This window comes from Ictidomys tridecemlineatus, chromosome 11 (genome assembly GCF_052094955.1).
Source record: "Ictidomys tridecemlineatus isolate mIctTri1 chromosome 11, mIctTri1.hap1, whole genome shotgun sequence".
Taxonomy (NCBI): Eukaryota; Metazoa; Chordata; class Mammalia; order Rodentia; family Sciuridae; genus Ictidomys; species Ictidomys tridecemlineatus.
In genome coordinates this window covers 119,556,296-119,581,053 of record NC_135487.1, presented here as the reverse complement: position 1 = coordinate 119,581,053, position 24,758 = coordinate 119,556,296, and the positions used below count along the sequence as shown (strand labels likewise).

The 24,758-nt window shown below is 45.9% G+C and overlaps 1 protein-coding gene and 1 long non-coding RNA gene across 6 annotated transcripts in view; one reads left to right on the top strand and one right to left on the bottom strand.

Moving 5' to 3' along the window:
• LOC101966280 (sodium/potassium-transporting ATPase subunit alpha-4) overlaps window positions 1–21,260 on the top strand; it is a 33,504-nt gene extending 12,244 nt beyond the window's left edge. For 2 of the 3 annotated variants that reach the window (XM_078027191.1, XM_078027193.1), the window contains 12 exons: window positions 174–308; window positions 3,882–4,071; window positions 4,208–4,380; window positions 8,979–9,115; window positions 9,481–9,631; window positions 10,033–10,201; window positions 11,686–11,840; window positions 11,985–12,108; window positions 13,482–13,627; window positions 17,103–17,233; window positions 17,342–17,443; window positions 20,605–21,260. In XM_078027191.1, coding sequence (XP_077883317.1) covers window positions 174–308; window positions 3,882–4,071; window positions 4,208–4,380; window positions 8,979–9,115; window positions 9,481–9,631; window positions 10,033–10,201; window positions 11,686–11,840; window positions 11,985–12,108; window positions 13,482–13,627; window positions 17,103–17,233; window positions 17,342–17,443; window positions 20,605–20,983 — 1,992 coding nt within the window. In that variant the 3' untranslated portion in view covers window positions 20,984–21,260. The remainder of the gene's footprint in view (window positions 1–173; window positions 309–3,881; window positions 4,072–4,207; window positions 4,381–8,978; window positions 9,116–9,480; window positions 9,632–10,032; window positions 10,202–11,685; window positions 11,841–11,984; window positions 12,109–13,481; window positions 13,628–17,102; window positions 17,234–17,341; window positions 17,444–20,604) is intronic. The other variant, XM_078027192.1, reaches the window with a different exon arrangement.
• On the bottom strand, window positions 271–24,536 carry LOC110599555 (uncharacterized). Of its 3 annotated transcripts, none has more exons than XR_013428140.1 (6): window positions 24,377–24,536; window positions 20,471–20,652; window positions 12,597–12,719; window positions 7,880–10,291; window positions 856–966; window positions 271–683 (listed from the first exon to the last, which is right to left on the bottom strand). It is a non-coding gene; the product is annotated as an uncharacterized LOC110599555 (long non-coding RNA). The 3 variants fall into 3 exon arrangements; XR_013428141.1 differs by lacking the exon at window positions 24,377–24,536 and adding an exon at window positions 21,801–24,310; XR_013428139.1 differs by lacking the exon at window positions 24,377–24,536 and having other exon boundaries at window positions 20,471–20,960.
• Window positions 24,537–24,758: the final 222 nt, after the last annotated feature.

The window sequence follows — 24,758 nt, the reverse complement described above, 5'->3', positions numbered from 1 at the left end:
TGTCCAGGGTATCCCCTGCCCTCTCCACCCCCAAATCTCTTTCTTAGCACTCGGTGATTTCCCCCAGACACCTGCCCGCCCGTCCCCACTCTGCCCCTCTCCCTGTGGCCTCAGGCCAGCCCCGTGCCCAGGTGGCATGTTCCTGGGGTTGACTGTACCACCCGTCCTGGCAGCGGGAAACAACAGGGGATGCTTCTGAGTCAGCCCTCCTCAAGTTCATCGAGCAGTCCTACAGCTCCGTGAAGGAGATGAGAGAGAAGTACCCCAAAGTAGCAGAGATTCCCTTTAATTCTACCAACAAGTACCAGGTACAGAACCAACCAAGGTAGGAGAATGGTGGTGAAGGACGGGTGAGGGAGGCACGGCCGGGAGCTTGGCCTTGGCCTTCCACTTCACCTCTGAGCAGCGGAATGGCTCAGGAGAACCAGCATCACGAGCAGAGGAAGTAGCAAAGGCTGCTGCTGCTGGGTGAAAGTCACGTGGGAGTCACTCGCGGCTGTGACGTGGAAGTACCTGGGTCCGCTACGAGGTTTCCCACTGTAGAATAAGGTGGTGCTTGCAAGGTGTTGGGTTTCCTTAGCCATTCCTCCATTCACTCCATGACTGCTGCAGCATCAGGTGGGCCATCGCGTCCCCAATATTGTGGTGAAGTCTTTCATTCCCTGGGAACATTTTTATCGATTCTACAGGGAGAAGTGAACAATAGGAAAGGAAAGGCTGAGTGAGGGACAGTCACGGCACAAACAATAGAACCCACAGAGGGACAGGAAAGAGTATTTCTCTGCCAAGTGAGAATTCTGGCAGATGTTGAAGAGAAGGTTCCAGTAGAAAGCAGGGAACAGTGGGTGGCTTTACCATGATTCTCCTAGTTGGGTCTGGATTCTATGCACACTATCCTGACTGGTTTGAAGGAACAGGTTCCCCAACTCTCCGTACTGCCATAAAGCCCATTTAGGTGCGAAGAACCTGGAGGCGGAGAGATGAAATTCAGTTATGTCTTTCTGTCTTAAAAACATGCAAGTAGCTACCTACCCAGGAGGCTGGGACAGGAGGATCACAAGTTTGAGGCCAACCTTGGCAACTCAATGAGACTGTCTCAAAATTTTAAAAATTTTAAAAGTTGAAGATAGAGTTCCATAGTAGAGTGTCCCTGGGTTCAACTTTCAATACCATAAATAAGTAAGTAAATAAATAATAATAGTAATAAAACAATACAATCTACATAGATTTTTAAAACCCAATTTATCCATATCTTCATATTGAACACGGATCAAATAAAAGTTATATGGATCCATATATTTCCCATCTTGACTGGTTTTCAGTCAGTGGAATAAAATAGGTCTCCCAGGCCCAAACTGCAAGCATCATTTCCATTTTTTTTTTTACCTAGCATTTGATGGCCTCACTAACCAGACAGGAATTTTGTGGCTTGGCAGGGCCTGAGTAAATCCTTTGGAAAAGAATTAAGTATCTCTCCCTCCAATGTGATCCAAAATAAAATCAAAACCTATTCACAAACAATGTTGTGTGTTCAACAAATAGCGCTGTTCCCTAAAATGACTACTATTAGCTTCTTCTGAGATGCTGAATATCAAATTCAAATAGCAGGACGGTCCTCTGAGGTACACCCCATGTGACAAGCCAATTTTCTCTGGGAGGCTCTGAATTAGCTGTTTCAATTAGCTGACTCTAGTCTTTGCAAAGAACATCTCAGTCTGCTGGTCGTTTGCAAAGCTTGGTTTCCTTCCCTCCCTGAGATGGAGATGATATGAAACAGACCTTCTGCCCTGGTATTTCCAGCTTTCTCCCTTCATCTTCTCTATCTATCATCTTCTCTCAAGATGTGATTCTTGCCAGGTGTGGTGGTGCATGCCTAAAATCTCAGCGACTCGGGAGATTGAGGCAGGAGGATCAAAGGTTCAGGCCAACGTGGGCAACTTAGTGAGACCCTGTCTCAAAATGAAAAGTAAGGGGATGTAGCCTACCATGTGTGAGACCTAGATTCCATCTCTCACACCATGAAAGAAAGAAAAAAGAAATCAAAATAAAAAGGGCTTCAGGTACAGCTCAGTGGTAGAGGACCCCTGCTGAGAAAAAAAAAGTGATTTTTTTTCTTTAATTTTTTGTGACCAAATTTACTAGCTTAAATAGGTCTTGCTCTCACCTCTGAACCTCTCAACTCATTCAACAAATATTTATTGCGCACTCGGAAAATTGAGCTTTTAAATCCTTTTATAGCTTTCTGCTTAAACACGGGTTTTCCTGTTAACTGCTTAAGCGTATTTTGACATGAACTGAGCAGTCTCGAACTGAACGGTTGTAACCACACTCTACACACTGGTTTCCCACCCTGCTTGTCCTTTGAGCGTGCAGTATGGCCTCCCCCACACTCCCACAGTTCCTTTCAATGGGCTGACTTTGGGGCTGGGGATGTGGCTCAAGCGGTAGGGCGCTCGCCTAGCATGCGTGCGGCCCGGGTTCGATCCTCAGCAGCACCACATACCAACAAAGATGTCCGCCAAGAACTAAGAAAAAATAAATAAATGTTAAAATTCTCTCTCTCTCTCTCTCTCTCTCTCTCTGTCCCCCTCTCTCTCTCACTCTCTCTTTAAAAAAAAAAAAAAAAATGGGCTGACTTTGTTCCCAACAGGCAATATAGCAAGCATTTCCTATCACTCACAAGAGGAACCCCAGAGAGAGTTCCTTTTCATACATCAGAGATCAAGAGAAAATGCAAAATCTAAGCTGATCTTATGGGTCTCTCCTGGTTGCTGTAATCTCCTCAGGTTCACCTCACGAATATGCCCCTTCTCTGCCCCACCTCACCCTACATCCCATCTCTAGTAGCCCCTCTCAGGGGACTTCTCACTTTTAGTTCAGCAAGCCTCAGGACTAGGATGCCTAACCTAAAAATCTTCATAATTTTAAAATTTATTTCTAAAAAAAAAAATTTATTTCTTATTGTTATTTTTTTTTTATGTGGGTTCATTTATTTTGTTTGATACTAGGGATGAAGCTAGGGCCGGCCTCTATCATGCCAGGCGAGTGCTCTACCAGGGAACTCTATCCCCAGCCCTTTTTATTTTATTTTGAGACCGGGTCTTGCTAAATTGCCTAAGCTGGCTTCTCACTTGTGATGGTCCTGCCTCACTCTCCCTCGTAGCTGAAACTCGAATGTTGTTCATAACTCTCTCTCATAAAAACTCATTGGAGCAGGCAAAGCAGAACCTTTTACATTTTATGCAAGGAACAAAGGTTTTGCAAGGTCAAGTAGGTTGACCTGGATTCATGAAGCTATTAATAAGGCATGCATGCTGGCCCTAGAACACAGGTCTTTGGACTCTTAGAAGTTTTCTGACGACCTGGCTGTGTTTCTTTGACAGCTCTGCTGTTTCTGCTCTTGAGCCATCCAATCAGCAAGGAATCAGGAAGAATGCAAAAGAGCCCTTCAGAGAGGTCCAGTCTAGCTGGACAACGGTGGCACACACCTCTAATCTCAGCTACTCAGGAGGCAGGAGGATCACAAGTTCAAGGCCAGCCTGGGCAACTTAGTGAGACCCTGTGTAAAAGAGAGAGGGAACGTCAGAGTCTTGCTGTAATGGAGATTCATGTACAAATAGTACTAGTGTGGGGGGTCCTGAAAGGGCAGCTGGGCTCAATTTTGAGCCCAATTTGACAGGGGCAATGGGGGCCAAAGGAAATATCATGTGAAACCAGTTGTGTGTGTGTGTGTGTGTGTGTGTGTGTGTGTGTGTGTGTGTGTGTATATATATATTTTTTAATTTTTAATTTTTTTAACCTTCTAAACCTTCCTCTTGGTTTTTGCCCTTGACCCTGGCTCTCTTCTCCTATCCCTTCTCTGCTTCCTCTCTCCTCCCTAGTTGTCCATCCACCTTCGGGAGGACAGCTCCCAGGCCCACGTACTGATGATGAAAGGTGCTCCTGAGAAGATCATGGAGTTGTGCTCTACTTTCTTCCTGAATGGCCAAGAGTACCCAATAGATGATGAAATGAGGACTGCTTTCCAAAAGGCCTACTTAGAACTGGGAGGCATGGGGGAACGTGTGCTGGGTGAGGCGCTGGGAGGACCCTTCCTGGAAAGAATAGCATCAGGAGATGATTTTTGTGGAGTGAACAGGCTCGGATGTTGGGGTGTGTGGGAAAAGGGAAATAGAGAGATAACTACTGGTCTCCTGTCTCTCTCCAGGGTTCTGCTTCTGCAACCTGCCTAGCAACTTCTCCAAGGGATTCCAATTTAATACAGATGAGATAAATTTTCCTATGGACACTTTGTGTTTTGTGGGGCTCATATCCATGATCGACCCTCCCCGGGCAGCTGTTCCACATGCTGTGAGCAAGTGTCGTAGTTCAGGGATTAAGGTAAATAAACACCTGCCCACTCCAGAAGACCCTCACCTGTCACAAGTTGGAGCAGCTAGTAGAAAGCCTTGCACAGAATCGGTGTTTCATGATCTTGATTTAATTATAAGCTCTGCCTCCTGGAGCTTATCATTTTTGTTGTTGTTGTTGTTGTTGTTGTTGTTGTTGTTGTTGTTTGAGGGGTGGGTGTGTGCTTGTTTTTTGAGACAGGATCTCACTGTTAACAGGCTGATATGGAACTCATAGACTCAAGTGATCCTCTGGCCTCAGCCTCCCAAGTAGCTTGGATAACAGGCATGTACCATGCCCAGTTGAACTTCAGTGATTTTTAGTCTTAAGAGCTATGTAACACTAAGTTGCCTCTGTAGCTAGAATTCTGTGTTACAATGAGCATTTAGAATCACCAGGAAAGCTTGACAAATCTAGGCCACACCCAGACCTATTAAATTAGAAACTCTCAGGATGGATCCCAGGCACTAGGCATCTCTATTTATTAAAAATCTTTCTTCAGAACCTGAATGATGGGGAGGCTGAGGCAGAGGAGGATCATGAGCTCAAAGCCAACCTCAGCAACTTAGCCAGGCCCTAAGCAACTCACTGAGACCCCGTCTCTAAATAAAATACTAAAAAGGGCTAGAGATGTGGCTCAGTGGTTGAGTACTCCTGAGTTCAATCCCTGGTACCAAAACAACATTGAGCAGACAAGTTTCCAGCATGTGCTTCTCAAACTCATGTACATGTGAATCATTTAGGGGTTGTTTTGAAATGCAGATCTTATTTCATAGATTTAGGGCACCTGGACATTTTACATGTTAAACAAACTCCCCAAAGCTGCTGCTGCTGCTGCCGCCGGTCTGTAAACTGCACTAAGAGGAGCAAAGTGCTAGACGATGGGGTATAAATATACTTCTGGAATGGGTGGTAAGAGGGTGAGGCTAAGGGGGTTGGGAGTCTGGAGCAGGCAATAGTGAGATGAGATAATGAGATCTAGGGGGACTCAGTGGGTCTGACTCAGAGTAAGCAGCTGTCCTAACTGGTTTATGTCCAGGAGTAAAAGCCAGAAATGAAAATTAATTGGTCCAAGGATGAAACTCAGCTGCAAAACAAACCGAAGTGTTGAGAAGTCCTCTTTGGTCAGGGTGGGCCTTGGACTTCATATAGGATGACAGCAGTAGAATTCCTCTATCTGAAATGCTGTGTATCCCCCATTTTCTGGCTCAAAGATTCACATACGCATTCACAGATTAGATATTTTCTGCTCATACCTTATGTTTTAGATCACTTACATATTCTTGGGGGGGGGAGGGCAGGTTAGCGTAAAGGGGCTGGAGGTATTTAAGATGGATTAAATGTTCCCTGTTGGAACTAGATTCATACTAGACCTCTGACTGTTGGCAGTTTTTCTAGGGGTCAGCTGGGGCCATGTTTATGTTCAATGACTGGTCGCTAGAGTGGGAACAAAAGAAAGGATGTGGGAAATTATTGTGAATGAATCACTCTAAGGTTTCTGAGGTAGTAAGTTTTTTGCAGAGATAGCATTGTTATGGCACGTCTGCATGGAATAACCAGATTACCGTGCTATTCCCCCATGGTTCTATAAACTGTCATTTCATTGTGGAAGTTGGGGTTGATTTGAATTTTCTAAGCTTTGGGCTGGGTGCAATGGTGCATGCCTGTAATCCCAGTGACTCGGGAGGCTGAAGCAAAAGGATCACAGGTTGGAAGCTATCCTGGGCAATTTAGCAAGACTATGTCTCAAAATAAAAAAATAAAAATGGCTCAGTGGTAAAACCCCTCTGGATTTAATTCCCAGTCCCCCAAAATAAATAAAAACAAAAAGAGCTGAGGCTGTAGCTGCATGGTAGAGCGTCCTTGAGTTCAATCTGCAATCCAGGGGAAAAAATTCTAATTTTTTTTAATCCCATTTGTGATGAGATTCTTCAAATAAGAAATCACATTGTGGATGAAACAAACCTAAAATGTATCTCATCTGGGAGTTTACGGATCCTTTTAGCAAGAACAGTCACAACTGGGCTGACAGGTGAGGAGGCCCTAACAAGGAACACAGGGGTAACAGTCAGGATGTCTAGCAAATCAGGATGTTGTCACAGCCTGAGGCACTCAGTGCATGATGGTCTTCAAAACTCCCAGAGCTGGCTGTGAGCTGGCAGCTGAAGCAGGAGACCCCAGTGCTCTCTGGCCAATTGTTGGTCACAAATTTACAGGTCCCCACTGCAGTTTCTTACTTTCTTCTGGACCCTAAACTGGCAGAATCATTGAGGAAATGAGCATCATCTTCCATATAGGAAAGTACAAGACATATGCATAGTGCTAACAGGGAGGATGACGTGGAATAAACACATGGGTGCTGGTTCTGAAAAGGTGCTGACGGCTGGGCTGATGGATGATACAGGGCTGTTCAAGAAAAGTGGTTGCATCATGTTCACATGATAGCAAAGTTTTGACAAGGACATGATTCGGGGACTGAGTCTCCCAGGCTGCCTTGTGCTCACAACTTGAGAATCAATGTGATTTTTAAAAATTAAAAAAATGCCAGGTACAGTGGCACATGCCAAGAATCCTAGCAACCTGGGAGGCTAAAGGCAGGAAGATCACAGGTTCAAAGCCAGCCTTGCCAACTTAGGAAGACCCTGTCTCAAAATTCAAAAAATGAAAAGGGGGCTGTGGATGAAACTCAAAGGTAGAGTGTCCCTCAGTTCAATCCTCAGTACCACAAAAAAAGAGGAAAAAATTGAAAATGTTCTCATTAAATTTCTGTATAGCAGGATCTCAGTACTATGAACATTTGGCCCTTGCAAAGAACCTGACCCTCTCTAAGAACTACAGCCAGGCTTTCAACGTTGCTGTGAGAACCTCTGGTTTCCTTACCAACACTGGGTAGTTTTCCTCAGATAGATCTAATCCGAGGGAAGAGGGTAGAAGGAGAAGGAAGAGGCAGCTAGGGGGACTGAAGGGGAACATCAGAGGTAGGGTCAGTACCAAGAAGTTAGAAATGAAATTCTTTCAGTACTGGATGAATTCCAGAAACTGCTAGATGAGACATTTTCCCCAGAACTATGCCTCTGCTGTATGAATGTACCTCAGTGCTTGGTGGAATTGTGTCCCAGGAACTCACTCTTGGGGTGATTGACTTAGTATTACTATTTCTCAGGCCTGGAATGGAGGTGTGGTATTGCTGCAAGTTACTAAGAACAGTCCATTTAAAGGATCAAATGAGCTAGGTTCTAGGATTGTATGAGGATGCTATTACACCTTGTCCAACAGATCTTGGGAGCCACTGGGAAGCTTGCAGGGCCCTGTAAGGTAGAATGGCATCATTAAGGGCTCCCTCTGAACCACATATAGAGAACAGACTTTTTTTTTTTTTTGGTGGGGGTACTGGGGATTGAACCCAGGGCCTTGTGAATGTTAGGATATACCTCTACCAACAGAGGTATATCCCCAGCCCCCAAGGACCGACCTTTGTCCCAGGTCTCACCTGCTATCAGGCACTCCCACAGGCCAAGCCTGTGAGGATCCAGGATACTTGACATGGGTGGTCATGGGTTAAAGCTCAGTGCAATTGAACGGTGTGTGGCGACCACAGCCTCGTTAGCACTTTGTTGTCTTCTTCCAGGAAGTCAGGGGTGCCAATATGGAATGATGAGGGCTCACAAAGCCCTCCTCCTTGGGGGAATGCTTCTGCAAGTCTTATTTCCATACTTTGAAAGCAAATAGACTAGCCTCTGCAGGATCTCCATTCTTGAACGCGGTGGACGATTTAGTCAATCAGATGGTTTCTTCTTACCTCCCATAAGAGCTTGAAAACTTGTGTGCCTGGAAGGCTCTTGTGGTCTCCCCAGGTACCCATCATTCCTTCATTCCCCCAGTCCAGGGTTATTGGTTGATGGCCTACTATGTGCTGTGCATTGTGCCGGAGCAAAAAACTTAACAAGCGTTTTCCCCTCGCAGAGCTCTCAGTCCAGTGATGGAAAGAGAACATGTGATTATGTCCTAGAAAAGTGATAAGTGCTGAAATGTGGGAAAGAACAGAGTGCCACCAAACCACAGAGCATGGGCAGGTCATCTTTGGGTGGCAGTGGGACAGGACTAGGTACCAGGTAGTCAAAGGTGAGTTGAAATTCAGTGGCAGAGTGAGGTAGTGGGAGACAGAGAGAGGCAGGAGTGAGGACCTGAATGCACCTGAAACTCTGCTAGGCAGGTGGGTTATTCCAGACCTTCCTCCATTACCACTTGTTCTATGGGTAGGTGTTCCCGTCTTGGTGCTTAAGGAAGCAGAGTAGCTTCTGCAGAAATTAAATGAAATTCTGAATATAGGTTTACACCCAAATCTCTGACTTATTCCTGGGAATTCTAGAACCTGAATCATCCTGTGTTTTATGGTCTGCTAGCCCTGACTCACTCCCAAGGGTTGAAGTCACAGAAGCAAGGTCTATATAACAAGTTCTTCGGGGATGAGCTACCAAAACCCTTATTGAATGAAAGTAGAACACGGTTATTCCTGGGGGAGCCAGAAGAAGGATCCAGGGCTTCTCTAAAGATGATTCTGCTTCTCTTCCCTCCCGTCCCCGACCCAGGTGATCATGGTAACAGGAGATCATCCCATTACAGCCAAGGCCATTGCCAAGGGTGTGGGCATCATCTCAGAAGGTGCAGAGACAGCAGAGGACATTGCTGCCCGGCTTAACATCCCTGTCAGCCAGGTGGATACCAGGTGAGACCCCTTTGGGACTCAGATCCGCCCTCCATAGTTTGCCCCACCCAGATCCCACTTCCTAAAGTTCTTGAAGTCAATTTCAGTTGGTAGGATTGTGGGAAAATATAGTAAGGAAACCACCAAGGGAATGTGTCAGTGAGTTTTCAGAGGGATCAGGAAAAAGGAAAAAGAAGAAGAAAGGAGAAATGGTCAGAAAGGGAGAGGGGATGGAATGTGTCATCCGGGGGATAGTGAATGCTGGCGACCAGTGAAGAGACTGGGCCAAAAGAATCGAGGCATTTGGAGGAAGGGTTGGTTAGAGGGCACTAGCCCCATGGTGAATTTCCAACCCAGAACGAGCCTGTTGAAATCCTCTCCTGCAGGAACGTCACAGCCATAGTGGTCCATGGCGCAGACCTGAAGAACATGAGCTCAGAAGAGCTTGACAGGATCCTCCAGAACCACCCGGAGATCGTGTTTGCTCGGACCTCCCCTCAGCAGAAGCTCAACATTGTGGAGGGTTGTCAGAGGCTGGTAAGGAGCCCTGGGGCACCCTGCAGAAATCATGGGGGAAGCAGGGGAACCTGTGGGCTGGGCTAGAGAAAAACTCCTTTAAGTAAATCCCCATATTGAACCTCCACAGTGGCCTTTGGATTGGGCTTAAATATCTCAGGGGAACAGAAAAGAGAGTGGCTGAGATGCCTAGATCAGGCAGGAGTCCAAGAAGCCATGGGATTCTCGTCTGTAATTGCAACTACTTGGGAGACTGAGGTGGGAGGAGTGAGTCGGAGCCCTGCTTGGGCAACATAGCAAGATCCCCCATTTAAAAAGGAAAAAAGAAAAAGAAATGAGGTGCCGACATCAAACTGCACTTTGGGATTCGTCCTAGATCTAATACAGTAGAGAGTTCACTTCCTCTTTCTGGATCTCTCCAGGGAGCCATTGTGGCGGTGACAGGCGACGGGGTGAACGACTCCCCTGCTCTGAAGAAGGCGGACATTGGCATCGCCATGGGCATCACTGGCTCCGACGTCTCTAAGCAGGCGGCCGACATGATCCTGCTGGACGACAACTTTGCCTCCATCGTCACAGGCGTGGAGGAGGGTGAGGAGGCAGGATGCCCAGGGTTGGAACTGACCCTTAGACTCAGATAGGTGTTGGTGTATATGACCTCATTCCCTTTGCCCATCATCTCTTCTCCATGCAAATAAATAAATAAATAAATATAAATAAAATCACTGTATGATAATATTTTTGCAAATTAGAGTCAGCTGATACTTAGAATGTCACTTTTTAAATGAGATTGGAATAAAGTCCAGATTTGCCAGAGAGACTATAGCAAAGTAATTTTTTTGTCCTATCGTTGGAATTCAAGTGTGTTTGCAGCAAGATGAGGCTGTACTCTTTTTACAATCTCCAGAAGGGTCCCCGAAAGAACTTCCTGCCTGAGTGATGATGACACATCAAGAGGTTAGAGACTACCTATGAACGGACTTCATGAACCTAATTAAGCTCCCCCTTTCCCAGAGAAATCTAAAAAGAATGCCCATCGGTGAAGTAGAGAACCCCGGAATGCTGAACCCCAGCCTCTGTGCTCTCTGCCTGAAGCTCTCTTACTAAAACATGATGATCCACAGAATCATAGTGATTATCTTCTGGGTGCAATGACACGTCTGTAATCCCAGCTCCTCGGGAAGCTGAGGCAGAAGGATCACAAGTTAGAGACCCTGACTCAAATTTAAAAAAAAAAAAAATTAAAAGAGGGCTGGGGATATATCTCAGTGGTAAGCACCCCTGGGTTTAGTTCCCAGTCCTAAAAATAAACATAAAAAAATACAGCAGAGAAGGATTACAATCTTTGACAGGAACTCAGAGAAGGACTCAGCAATCTTGCAAGGCAAGAGGAATCATGCTCAGAGGGATAAGGGGCACCCAAGGTCATGAGCTAGTTATGTCAGAAAATGAGACCCAAACCCAAGCCTGTCCCAGACTTGGGCTCTTTCCACTTTCGCCTTAGACCTTTAAAGTCTTTAATACTGGCATTCTCAGATATTCAGGATTAACTAGGCCCAACCCTGCTTAATTTTCAAAGATCAGATAACATCAACCATTTTGAATCCAAGAACAAAGAGTACATATTAAGGGCGCGCAAATAAATCATGATTCTAATTAATAGTCACACAAGAACTCTGTGTAGTGGTGTATAACTGTAATCCCAACAATTTGGGAGGCTGAGGCAGGAGGATTGCAAATTGGAGACCAGCCTGGGAAATTTAGCCAAGACCCTGTTTCAAATTTTAAAAATAAGGACTGGGAATGTAGCTCAGTGGTAGAGTGGCCCTGAGTTCAATCCCAGGTACCACATCATGAAGAGTCATCTACGAAACCCACAGAAATACATAAGTAAATAAATAATCGTCACACAATTTAGAAAGGAAACTGGGACCACCAGGGTCTACTTTGAACTCCCAATCTTTTTCAGGGACCATAGCACTTCTTTTAATGGTCTCTCTGACTAGGATCTGGTTACGGGGAGGTCTGTCCTTTCTCTGTGCTTCTCACAGAGAGTTCACTGTCCCCCCCCCCAGGCCGCCTCATCTTTGACAACCTGAAGAAATCCATCGCGTACACCCTGACCAGCAACATCCCTGAGATCACCCCCTTCCTGCTGTTCATCATCCTCAGTATTCCGCTGCCACTAGGGACAATCACCATCCTATGCATTGACCTGGGCACTGATATGGTGAGGACCAGCTGGGACGCAGCTCTTGGGACTCTTGTGAGACGGATCAGGAGTAGGAAAAACCCATGTCAAGTGAGGAGGGTGGAGATGGAGTTACTTGAGTCTCCTTTTGAACTTGGGGGCCCTGTCATTCCCTTCCTCCAGGTCCCAGCTATCTCCTTGGCTTATGAGACAGCGGAAAGTGACATCATGAAGAGGCACCCACGGAACTCGAAGACTGATAATCTGGTGAACCAACGTCTCATTGGCATGGCTTATGGACAGATTGGTGAGCCCAAGGAGTGAGGGGTGAAGGGAGAGGGAGCAATTGCCTCTACCTCGCCATTTGAGCCAGTCTGGGAGATGTGTTCTCTAGAAGGCCCTGGGGACACCAAGAACTGTGGATGGCTCATGTGCTGATCCGCCCTTGACTTAGAGCCTAGTACAAAAGGAGCAAATCTACATAAGATGATAGCACCTTTCCATGGGCTGAGTAACCAGGACAGCGCAGCCCTACCAGGCTACAGGAACAAACACGAGCAAGCAAACTCAGCGACTGACTATGAGATAGAAGTCTTATGGAGGAAATAGAACTTAACTTGGCATTGGAGTCCAGCCCTTAGACTCATATGCACGTGGTCAGGTGCGGGGGACCAGCAGAGATAGGAAGTTCACGTGGTATGGTTAGAGAAGAGTGAATTAAACCAGTTTGCTGGCACTCTTAGTCTTCATAGAGAATAAGGCTGCAAACATAGGAAGCATTATATTGCGACAAACCTTGAAAGACATTTGAGTGCATGGGACGTCTTTGTTCTTGAGTTGCCATAGTCGAGAGTTTCAGGTGGTAGTGTGAGGGATGGACAGGGAAGAGATTGGGGATGAGAGAGATCATCCCAATACCTAGGGGAGGAGAGATGGAGAAAAAGCATAGACTTAGCAATCAGACGTAGGTTTGAATCCCAGTTCCACCACTTACTACCTGAATGAACTCTAGACAATGACAATCTTCTGTGTTTCAGTTTCCCACTTATGAATTATAGACAATAGTTCAAAATTGGTGTGAGGATCTGTATCCATAAGGTGCATAGGAAGTGCACAGCCCTGTTGTTAGGAGGTAAACATCAATGTTAGCTATCACTGTGGTCCAGGCATGGAGGACAGAAGTTTTGACGAAGGGACAGGCAAAGGGCGGATGGCAGAGATGTGAGAAGAGAATAAAACTTGGGAAGTGTCCAAATGTGCAAGAGAAATGATCAAGGAGGAGTCCAGCCATCACCAAATAGTCCTTATTAGTCTTAAGATTATATGATTCAAAAATGACTCTGGAGCTGGGGTTGTAGCTCAGTGTGTTTCCTAGCATGTTTGATGCACTGGGTTTGATCCTCAGCACCACATAAAAAATAAATAAAGTAAAAGCATAATGTCCACCTACAACTAAAAAATATTTTTAAAAAAATGAATCTGTTAAAAACGAATGTCAGGGTTTGGCAACAAGCCACACAGGGATGATAGGATCAGATGGTTGGTGGCAAGAATCTTCATTACTGCATAGACACTTATCAACCCAGCTGGAAGTCAACCTCTGCCCCTGCCCCTTCTGTGGTCTGCCTTTGGGGGTCCTCTGAACCAGGTTCCCCAGTCCTGTGACTCTTTCATACACAGGGATGATCCAGGCTCTAGCAGGATTCTTCACCTACTTCGTGATCTTGGCCGAAAATGGCTTTAAACCTTTCGATCTGCTGGGTATCCGCCTGAAATGGGATGATCGCTCCGTAAATGACCTGGAGGACAGCTATGGACAGCAGTGGGTGAGTAGACAAGGTGGGGTGGTAGACAGTGACCAAGAATGAGGAAGGGACAGGGAAGAGCTTTTTTTTCTTTTTTTCTTTTTTTGGTACCAGGAATTGAATCCAGGGGCACTTAACCATTGATCCACATCCCCAGCACTTTTTTTGTTTTATTTAAAGACAGAGTCTCACTGAGTTCCTTAGGGCTTCACTAAATTGCTGAGGCTGGCTTTGAACTTATGATCCTCCTGCCTCAGCCTCCCAAGTCCCAGGGATTATAGGGATGAGCCACTGCACCCAACTGGAAGAGCATCTTTGAAGGGTGAGAGAAGGGGAGACACCAAACAGAGTTGATACCTCATCTCCAGTCCTGACTTAGTGATCTGTTTGACCATATTTCCAATCACAACAGCAAACGTCTTCTCTTTGTTTATAATGCCCTAATTTTTTTAAAGTTATTTTTATTTTCTTTCTTTCTCTCTTTTCTTTTTCTTTTTTTCTTTCTTTCTTTCTTTCTTTTTTTTTCTTTTTCTTTTTTTGGAGTTTTGTGTGTGGACAGCATGCCTTTATTTTATTTGTTAACTTTTTTATGTGGTGCTGAGAATCGAACCCAGTGCCTCACACATTCTAGGCAAGTGCGCTTCCACTGAGCCCCAGTCCTATAATGCTACAATTTCTGTTGGTTCCTGCTATCTGTTGTGTATCCTTACCTTCCTAGTCTTTTGGGCTCCTTTGGAGCTGGAGATCTTCTTTGTCATATCAACTTTTTTCTGGGCCAATTTCTGTATTTCCAGGTTTTAACCAGAATTTTAAATGTGGGTCCTCTCCTGTTTCAATCCCTCCCACCATAAGAGTTCAAATAATATGACTTGAAATCTGAAAACCTATATTCTTTGTATACTCATTCCTCATCATTCTAAACTTCTTTCTTCTTTTTTATTAATACAGTATAATTGTGCATAAAAGTGAGATTTTATGTTCATATATGCACATAATCTTTCCAAACTTTTTAAATCTAGAGGATAGCTTTGTAGTAATTTCCCCTTATATCCAAGATGAATGAGGCTCAAACTGAAGCCTTATCCCCGTTCAAGAATTTTATGAAACATGCTGATTTTTTAAAATTGGTGCATTGTGGGCTGGGGATGTGGCTCAAGCAGTAGCACGCTCGCCTGGCATGCGTGCAGCCCGGGTTCGATCCTCAGCACCACATACCAACAAAGATGTTGTGTCCGCCGAGAACTAAACAATAAAATATTAAAAATTATCTCTCTCTCTCTCCTCTCTCACTCTCTCTTTTAAAAAAAAATTGGTGCATTGTAATTATATACAATGGTGGGCTCTGTTGTTACATATTCATACCTGCCCACAATGTAACAATAGACTCTGGTTATTGCTTTTTTATTTTTTTTGCAACTGTGGTCACTCCCATTCCAACTCCTAAGACCATAAGACATGTGACACCAATAAGCACAAGAATTACAGCATCTCAAGGCATATTTAGTCTATGATTTGGTCTATAAGTGAGGAAACTGAATCTAGGGAGTGTAATGACTTACTCGGTGTCCTACAGAGAAGCCCTACAAGAGCGGGACTAGACATCTGAACTGTTGATGCCTGTCCTCCACTTTCCCACTTCACCATGACACCTCAGTTAAGCTAACTGAAGGTTTCTCAAAAGTCTGCTCAAATCTGAGTTGTTGGAAAGATGCCCTTCATACACCTTGGCTTCTAAGAGTTTAACTGTGGCTGGATGTGGTGGTGCACACCTCTACTCCCAGCAACTTGGGAGGCTGAGGCTTGTCTAACATGCACTGAAAAAACAAAACAAGAAAGGATGGGGAATTATATAGGTGAGAAAGATGACTACCCTGAAGGATAGCTGTGTGTCATCCGGTGCACGTGAACATGCCCACTGATCTTATCTAAGTTCTATGCATGGATCATCAGCTTTCAGCCTTCATTTTCAACCATTTAAAGTTTTATATTTTTCTCCAAGCACAAGTTCAACCATATCTCATGTGGTTTGATATGTAGTATCTCATTCTTGTGTGGTCTTATATATTCTCAAATTTCTTATTTGATATATGAGTTATTTATAAACATGCTGTTTTTTTAATTATACTCTTCTTTTCTCCTTGAGTCTAATTTAGATGTACTTCTTCTGGGTTTCTGCAGCCCTGTGTGCTTTCTCTTTTATGCTCTATTATAGTACTGGCATCATTAGCATACTTAATGTCTCCCACTAGTCTCTAAGTTCTTTACAGTATTGGGAATTGAACCCAGGAAGTTTCTACCTCTGAGCTAGGTCCCTAGCCCATTTTTGTTTTGTTTTGTTTTCTTTCTTTTTGTTAGAGAGAGTGGGGGTGGGGAGGGGAGAGAGAGAATTTTAATATTTATTTTTTAGTTTTTGGCGGACACAACATCTTTGTTTGTATGCGGTGCTGAGGATCGAACCCCGGGCCTCACGCATGCCAGGCGAGCGCGCTACCGCTTGAGCCATATCCCCAGTCCCCTTGTTTTGTTTTTTTGAGATAGGATCTCTCTAAGTTTTTGAGGCTGGCTTTTAACTTGGAATCCTCCTGCCTCAGCCTCCCAAGTCTCTGGAATTGTAGGTATGTGCCCCTGCACCCAGAGTCTCTAAGTTATTTGTGTATATAAAATTCGTGGAATGAATAAGTGAATATCTCTTATCCACCACTATTTGGGGCATTCCTTTCCTCTCTGCATTCATATTGCTTTTCTGGCCCTACCTTCCTTTCTGGCTCTGCTGTCCTAAGTTCCTCTTCCTCTACAAGATACTTCTTCTTTTTTTTTTAAGAGAGAGAATTTCTTTAATTTTATTTTTTTTTAGTTTTCGGTGGACACAACATCTTTATTTTTTTATTTTTATATGGTGCTGAGGATCGACCCAGCACCCCACGCATGCCAGGCGAGCGCACTACCATTTGAGCCACATCCCCAGCCCTACAAGACACTTCTAATAATTGTTTTAAAATATTTATTCTTACGTTTTAGGTGGACACAATATCTTTATTTTACATTTATGTGGTGCTGAGGATCGAACCCAGCGCCTCATGCATGCTAGGCAAGCACTCTACCACTGAGCCAAAACCCCAGTCTCTTAATAATTTAATAAATATTTATCGAGCCATGAACTGTACATGGGGAGGGAAAAGACAAATAAGACCAGGTCTTTCTTTTTTTCCCCCATTGACGCTGGGGCTTGAACCCAGGGCCTTGTGCATGCTGCAAGTGCTGTATCATAAGCCAAGTCCCCAGCTCCCAGGTCCTTGTTTTTGAGAGGCTCTCAGTCAAGTAAGAAAGCACATTAACAAATCACAGGACAATATAAAGGTGCTAAGGCAGAGAAAAGTGGTGTTTATAGAGAAAGAAAGTAATTCAGCCTATGGGTCCTGAAAGCAGGAGAGAAAAGGAGTCTTGGGTTACCTAAGCACCTCTGACACTGAGGTGTCACTCTGCTGCCCTCCCCCAGACCTACGAGCAGCGCAAGGTGGTGGAGTTTACTTGCCAGACGGCCTTCTTCGTCAGCATCGTGATTGTGCAGTGGGCTGACCTCATCATCTGCAAGACCCGCCGCAACTCCCTCTTCCAGCAGGGCACGAAGTGAGCATCCACCAAATGCCCCAACAACCCCAAACTCACACAGAGACCGGCCATTTCCCCTGCCTTTTCCTCCTTGTCTCCAGATCAGTCATAAATGTTTCTTCCCAGAAACAAGGTTCTAATATTCGGGATCCTGGAGGAGACACTCCTGGCGGCTTTTCTGTCCTACACTCCAGGCATGGACGTGGCCCTGCGAATGTACCCACTCAAGTGAGTAAAGAAAGGGATTGGAGCAGGGAATTGATTCTCCGGGCACAGGGAGAGCATGTGAGAGGAAGTGGGAGGAAGGGTGTGCTGGAACAGGACAGTCACCAACTAGCGGCTGCTGGATAAATGGGGCTACACTCAGTCACTTCGGGAGAGAGTCATCTGTTCTCTGATAAATAGATTTCACTTAGGGAGGTGTTAGGGACTGTGCCAAGTGATCACAAGCCACAAGAGGTGCAAATTTAGCAGACTTACCAGTGTTTAACCGAGTGGACTCTTTTATTCCAATGATGTGAGTGAGGCACAGTTGTGCAAAAATACATATTTCTTAGAGCTGAAATAATCATAAAAATAGCATAATATCTAGGCTTAGCTAAATCCTGTTGTATTTTTTTTAATTTATTTTTTAGTTGTAGCTGGATACATTGCCTTTATTTTATTTATTTATTTTTACGTGGTGCTGAGGATCGAACCCAGGGCCTCGCACATACTAGGCAAGCTCTCTACCACTGAGCCACAACCCCAGCCCCTCCTATTATATTAATACAAATATATTTTAATGTGCATAAAATTCTTACTATCTGCTACCTTTCCTTGGTAAACTGTAGGGGTTTTGTTGTTGTTGGCTGTACTGGGAATTGAACCCAGGGGTGCTCTGCCACTGAGCATCCCCAGCTTTTTTTGTTGTTTTTTTGTTTTTGTTTTTTGGGGGGTGGGGTGGGTGTCTCACTAAGTTAGTGAGGCTGACCTTGAACTTGCAATCCTCCTGTCTCAACCTCCCAAGTAGCTGGAATTATAGGCATGTGCCTCCACACCCGGCTCATTTGTTAGGTCTTAGTAATTCATAGCTGGCATCGCTGGGGATGTAGGTCAGTGGTAGAACTTATGCCCAATATAAAGTCCTACATTTGATCCACAACACTGCAAATAATTAAATCACTAAACACATACCTGGCAGAGTGTTGAGAATTACACAGAGATATGGATATAAAGCATGAAGCATGCTTGGGTCATGGTAGATGCTTTTTGTTGTTGTTGTAGATGGATGCAATGCCTTTATTTATTTTTATGTGGTGCTGAGGATTGAACCCAGTGCCTCACATGTGCTAGGCATGGACTCTACCACTGAGCCCCAACGCCAGCCTCAGATGCTTTGTCAATAATAGCTGTATATTGGCTGTTATAGTGTCAATGTGGAAGTAATAACAACCCGCAGGTGAATATTATCTGTGCTTCCACATACTCTGTATATACCTTGACTGTAGTACTTAGCACCTGATATTGTGGTTCTTTATTTGTGAGCCTTCGCCCTCTTTTCTCTGATTCTCTTGATCTCCTTGAGGCCAAAGACCACCATGTAACCATTTTTATTTCTCCAATTCCTAATAGAGATGCAGAGTAGATATATGACTGTGATTCAATGAATGGGTGAACAAGTTACAAGTTTATACTTGTGTCCATGTGTGGAGAATGAGCCATGGCTTGGGCCTGCACTATCCAATACAGCAGTCACTATCCACAGGGGATGGTCTACTGAGCTCTTGAAATATGGCTAATTCTGAAGAACTGAATTATAATTTTAATTTCAGTTCATTTAAAGTTGAAAACTAAAGCAACATTAAATATTTGTCTATTAAATATGACTTTATTATTCTAGTTGGACTAACTTCCCTTTAATTGTTGAAAATTCAGTATCTGGGGCTGGGGATGTGGCTCAAGCGGTAGCGCGCTCGCCTGGCATGCGTGCGGCCCGGGTTCTATCCTCAGCACAACATACAAAGATGTTGTGTCCGCCAACTAAAAAATAAATATTAAAAATTCTCTCTCTCTCTCCTCTCTCTCCTCTCTCACTCTCTCTTAAAAAAAAAAAAATTCAGTATCTGAGTTGAGATGTCCTATAATGTAAGATACCTATACATGGATCAAGAGTGCTCATTCTCTCATCAATAATGTTTATATTTATTATACATGTCAATACCATAATATTTTGGATATGTTGAGTTAAATAAAATTATTAAAATTAATTTCACCTGTTTCTTTTTACTTAATTTGGCTATTAAAATTTTTGAAATTTCACACACGGTAAACTATTACATTTCTATGGGACAGTGCCATTGGTTTTAACTACTCCTTTTCTTCTTTTCTTTTCTTTTTTGTGATGGAGATTGAACCCAGGGGGCAATTTATTATTGAGCTCTATCCCCAACTCTTTATTTTTTGTTTTAGATGGTACCTCTCTATACATTGCTTAGGGCTTCACTAACTTGCTGAAGCTGTCCTTGAACTTGCAGTCCCCCTGCCTCAACCTCCCTAATTGCTGTGATTACAGGTGTGCATCATCCTGTCTGGCCCCTTTTTATCTTGAGACAGGTCTCACTAAATTGCTGAGGCTGTAGGTCGTCTCTTTACTTTGTCACCCAAGAGAACAACTGTGATCCTGATTCCACCCTTTCCCAGAGTGCATCTTCCTGGTCTCTAAATATAGAAGAGGGGTTTGGGGATCTAGCTCAGTTGGTAGAGTGCTTGTCTAGCATGCACAAGGCCCTGGGTTCAATCCCCAGCACCACCACCAAAAAAAAAAAAAAAGAAAGAGGCACAGGCAGAAAAAAAAATCCCTGTTTTTGCAATATGAAATTATATATACATATATATGTATATATTCTTACAAATGTATATGGAATCCTATATGTGTATAGGGGTGTGTGTGGGGGGGAGTGTGTTTGTTATTTTGTTTTCTTGGTAGAATATCTCCATACTGGGTGTCTGGGGATTGTTTCAGATAAACCCATCCTGCTCCAGCAACCTCCCCTTTGTTAAGTTCGAGATCTAGAGCATAAAGAAAGCAAAGGGAATCTCCCTCTGCAGTTCCATGGAAGTCGACAGACAATCCCTGCGAACACTGGATATACCTCTGAATATGACGTTTATTGTGTTATCATTGGCCCAATCACTAACCCCATCATTGGCCCAATCACTAACCCCCCAGACTCTGACCTCCTCAAAGGTGGGGATCAACTTTACCTTACTCACCGACTGTCTCGGCACACTCTCAGCCACACGTGAGCACGGACATGGAACACGCGACTCCCACGTGTTGTCTCTGAGCGTGTTCTTTTCCGGCCTCTGTAACGTCAGCCACATTGGCCAAATCTTGCCCTCCACAGGTTGGCCTGGTGGTTCTGCGCCCTCCCCTACAGCATTCTCATCTTCGCCTACGACGAGATCAGGAAACTCATCATCCGTCAACGGCCTGGCGGTGAGGCTCCCCAGCCCTCATCTACAGCAGGGGGTCACCATCCCCTAATAAGCTCTCCCATCAGGCCTGGCTTCTCAGGACTTGCTGGCATCCCCCCCTCCCATGTCACTTTACTATGCCTGGACCCCAGCCCTCTTGTCCCTGACTCCACCTGTTCATGTTCCAGACCACAGGCCCCCAACCTTCCCCTTGGTTCCCCTTCTGCCCGGCTCCCCTGCTGCCTTCTCGCAGTTCACCCTGATCTCTCCTCCTCCGCAGGCTGGCTGGAGAGGGAGACGTACTACTAAACTCAGAAGAAGAAGACACATGAGAGAGGCGTGGCTTGAAGCCCCAACTATGAGTGTGACACAATATCTGAGCGAGCATATGAGTTGGGGGCAGAAGATACTGGGACAAATGACCCTGGATGAGAGAGAGAGCAATCCTAGGCTGGACTGAGGGCATCGTGGGGTGGGTTAGGGGAATCCCAGCCTGCATCTGGCTGGAGCCCAGCAGGGAGGGACATAGTCCTATAGAATCCAGGAGCCAGTCTAGAGAGTAAATGTTTAGAACAGCTCTCACCAAGCTGAATGTGTTCCATCTGATTTTGGGGGAGTGGGGATCCCTACATCTTCATGGTAACCAGGGAAGGATGGTCTGTAAGCAAACTAAGTTGAGGTTGGAAGGGGATCTCTAGGGGCTGGCTCAGTTGGTGGAGTACCTGCCTCACAGGCACAAGGCCCTGTGTTCAATCCCCAGCACCACAAAAAGAAAGGAAAAGAAAAAGAAAATGGCAGAATCAAGCATCCTTGCCCCTTGAGGGCTGTTAAGCACCCCGCTTTTGGAACCAGAGATTGAACCCCGGGACCTGAGCATTCTACGTAAGCCCTCTATCACTGCATCCCCAATCCATATCCCGCATCTTAACTCTCTGTCCCCTGGAGAGCAAGGGACTAGTAACTGCCCCCAAAAGTTTAGCTGTGATCAGAGACTGGAAGAGGGAGGGTGAGAGGTGATCAGCTGAGCTGCACTCTGTAAAGGGGGCCACAGCATGCACACATACCCCCAGGCCCACGGCTGGTGAGGCCACTCACTTAGTTTCTGCCTTGGATTTCCTCAAACTACCTTACAGACCATAGAATTGTAGCACTAGAAGAGTCTCAGCGGGGTGCAGTGACTTGCACCTGGAATCCCAGCAATTCAGGAGGCTGAGACAGGAAGGTCGCACGTTCATGGCCAGCCTGGGCATCTTTGAGGTCCTGTCTCAAAATAGAAAAGGACTGTGGCTATAACTCAATGGTAGAGTGCCCCTGGGTTCACCCCCTAGTACTTACTGAGAGGGAAAAAAAAAGAGAGAGAGAAAAGGGTTGGGTCCGCCCAGAAGTAGCAAGACAGAAATGCTAAGAAAAGCTGGGGGGAACCATCAGCTGTTACCAGAAACAAAACACATGTAATAAGTAACTGCATTCTAGGCCTGGCACTGGGACAAAGGCTACACACACACCATCAATTAATTCAGGCAAATGTAGTCCTACCACAGCATTCCGTAGATGAGGAAACCAAGGTCTGTCTGATTCCAGAAGTTGTGCCTTTAACAACTATTCAGCCTAGTCTTATAGTAAGGGCTGGGCCGAAACAGAAAAATAAAACATTAACAAAATAGGATGGTGAAAGAGGAGAGGCCGTGGGTGGATCTGGAGGATGAGGGACCAAGGGCTGCCAAAGAGAAGGCAATCCCAGGGGACAGGGGTAGCCCACCTCTCTTCCCCTCCACCAGCCCCTCCTCAGGCTCTCTCTTCCAATACAAGGGCTCCTAGGGACAGGGCTGTGTCCGTCAGGGGTCCTTCCCTGGCTGCTGACATGGCTGAACCAGACTCTGGAAGATGGGAGGACCAGGAGGTATGGGTGTGAGCTGGGGAGGGGGAGTGCCGAGGGGCTGGCTCCTCGGGTTTCAGTAGCAGGAGCTTTGGGTGTCTGGTGGGTTAAAAATACAGAGGCCCCAACTCAGGGTCATTTGATACCAGCGGCTGAGGCGTGATAAGTCCAAAGAGCCTGAAGGCAAGGGGCCTAGAGGGAAGGGGACTGAGGAGAAAATAGAGAGCCCAGCATCAGAGAGCGAGCCGGGGTGGCGGGTACAGGAGCCGGAGAGAGTAAGGGTAGAACTAGAGCCAAAAAAGGGCAACCCCTAGGGAGCAGTGACTGCAGGAGAGGATGAGGAGAAGGAGCAGGCCAGGGTCACCTCAGAGTCCTGTCTCACGCCCTTTTTGGGAGGAAAGGGGTGTGTGCAAAAGGTCCCATTGATCATGGAATAAGTCTGATGTCCCATTGTCTCTGTTCAAATGTTTCCCCCTCCCCAGAATGCTGCAGAAGACAGAAATCGGGGCTGGTCATCATCTGGGTCATCTCCTTCTGGGCAGGCCTGCCCCTTGCTCCTCACCATCTTGGCTAGGGTTCTTGGCTCTAGCATGTCAGTTGCTCTCCTGGGAGAGCAGGAGGTGGAATTCTGAGATCTCTTCAGCTGTAATGTGCCATGCTTGAGCTAGATTTGGCCTCTCCTGCAACCGTGACAGCTGTTCCTATTGGACTCGGTCCTGCCATGCTCTTGAGATTTTCTGTGGCCTTCCTCACTTAGCTATGTAAGGTCTGCCCCATGGCAATGGGCAAAAATTATCCTGCTAATACAATTCCATGCCCTTGCCTGAAGGCAAAATAAACGTGGTACTTCCAAAATGAGAGACACCTTGGGAGTGGGGTAGGGTCATCTGACTCTGATCTGGTCTCTGCATGGTCTCCCTCATGCCTCAGTTTACCTGTGCCTGATAACAGCCTTGGCGAGCTATGGAAATTATCCTTCTAGGGACCCAGAGCTGAACTCATTTACTCTGTTTTCACTTCCAAGCTGGAATCCAGAATTGACAGCCCTTTCTCCCCAAGCTGCTTTAGGTCTCAGGTGCACAGAATCAACTGACAGGGCCCGCCTCTTCAGGTTTTCCTCCTGTTCATTTTTTTTTTCACCAGTGTTTATGCCTAATCCTGTCTTTGTCTTGCCAATGACACAGGAATAAACCGTAGCTATTAGCTGTCTTTAGAATCATTCAGCCTGGGGAATCCTCCCCTCCCACTGTGCCCCAGAAAAAAAAACGGTCCCCTAGGCTCAGGGCAGTGAGTGCACACGGGAGGTGGCAGCCAAATGACATTCCCCTCCTCATGGTGGGCCATCTGGGTAAAGAAACCCCAAATCTGCATCCTACGGGATGGGATCTGGGCCAGCCCTGTCCTTCCCCTGCATTCCCCAGTCAGGAATGTTGAGTGAAGCATAGGAAACTGGCTGGAGCTAAGCCAGGTCGCCAGTCTTGGACTCCACTCCATCTTTTATTCAGAGAATGATCTCATCCTTGGTCCTGATTCTTTAAAGGGAACTGCAGGGGGTCTCTTGCCTGCATCCCAGGCTGTGTTTTATTGCCCCCTCCCCCACTCTCTCTCACAGGATCAAAGAAACAGACTTCACCCCTAGAAGATTCCCAGATTTTAGGGTGTGGAAGCAGTCCTACACTTGTCCCTTTGGTCCTCTACTATCGGTTTAGCCTCTGCCCCAGAACACACCTCCCCTCCACCTGCACTTCCTTCTGTTACCCTCACCCCACCCTCCATGATCCCTAGTTACCCCCCTGCCCCCCTCCTCCAGCCTCAGCTTCACTTACCTCCGACTCATCTGGTCTTATTTTTAGATCAGTGTCTCTCCCTTCTCCTTTCTTAATATGGTGATGAGCTCTTAGGGCCTGCATGGGGACAGGGGCTGAGGAGCCCTGGACATGGGGGAGGGGGAGGGAAGGAGAGACTGGGAGCTTGGTGGAGAGGTGTAGGATGTGGGAGGATTCCGGCCCGCATGGAGTTGTCCTAGCCTGGGAAGGTTATCTGTCTCTCCTGCCAACCTCGGGGACATATTTAGACAGGACCAGGTGGGGACCGAGGGGTGCCAATTTCAGGGGGCAGCTCCGGTTCCCTCCCCGCCCCCTGCTCTTATTCCTCCTCCTGACCCTTTTTCTCTTGGCTCTTTGGGCAGTTTCTCCAGGACCCAGCAGT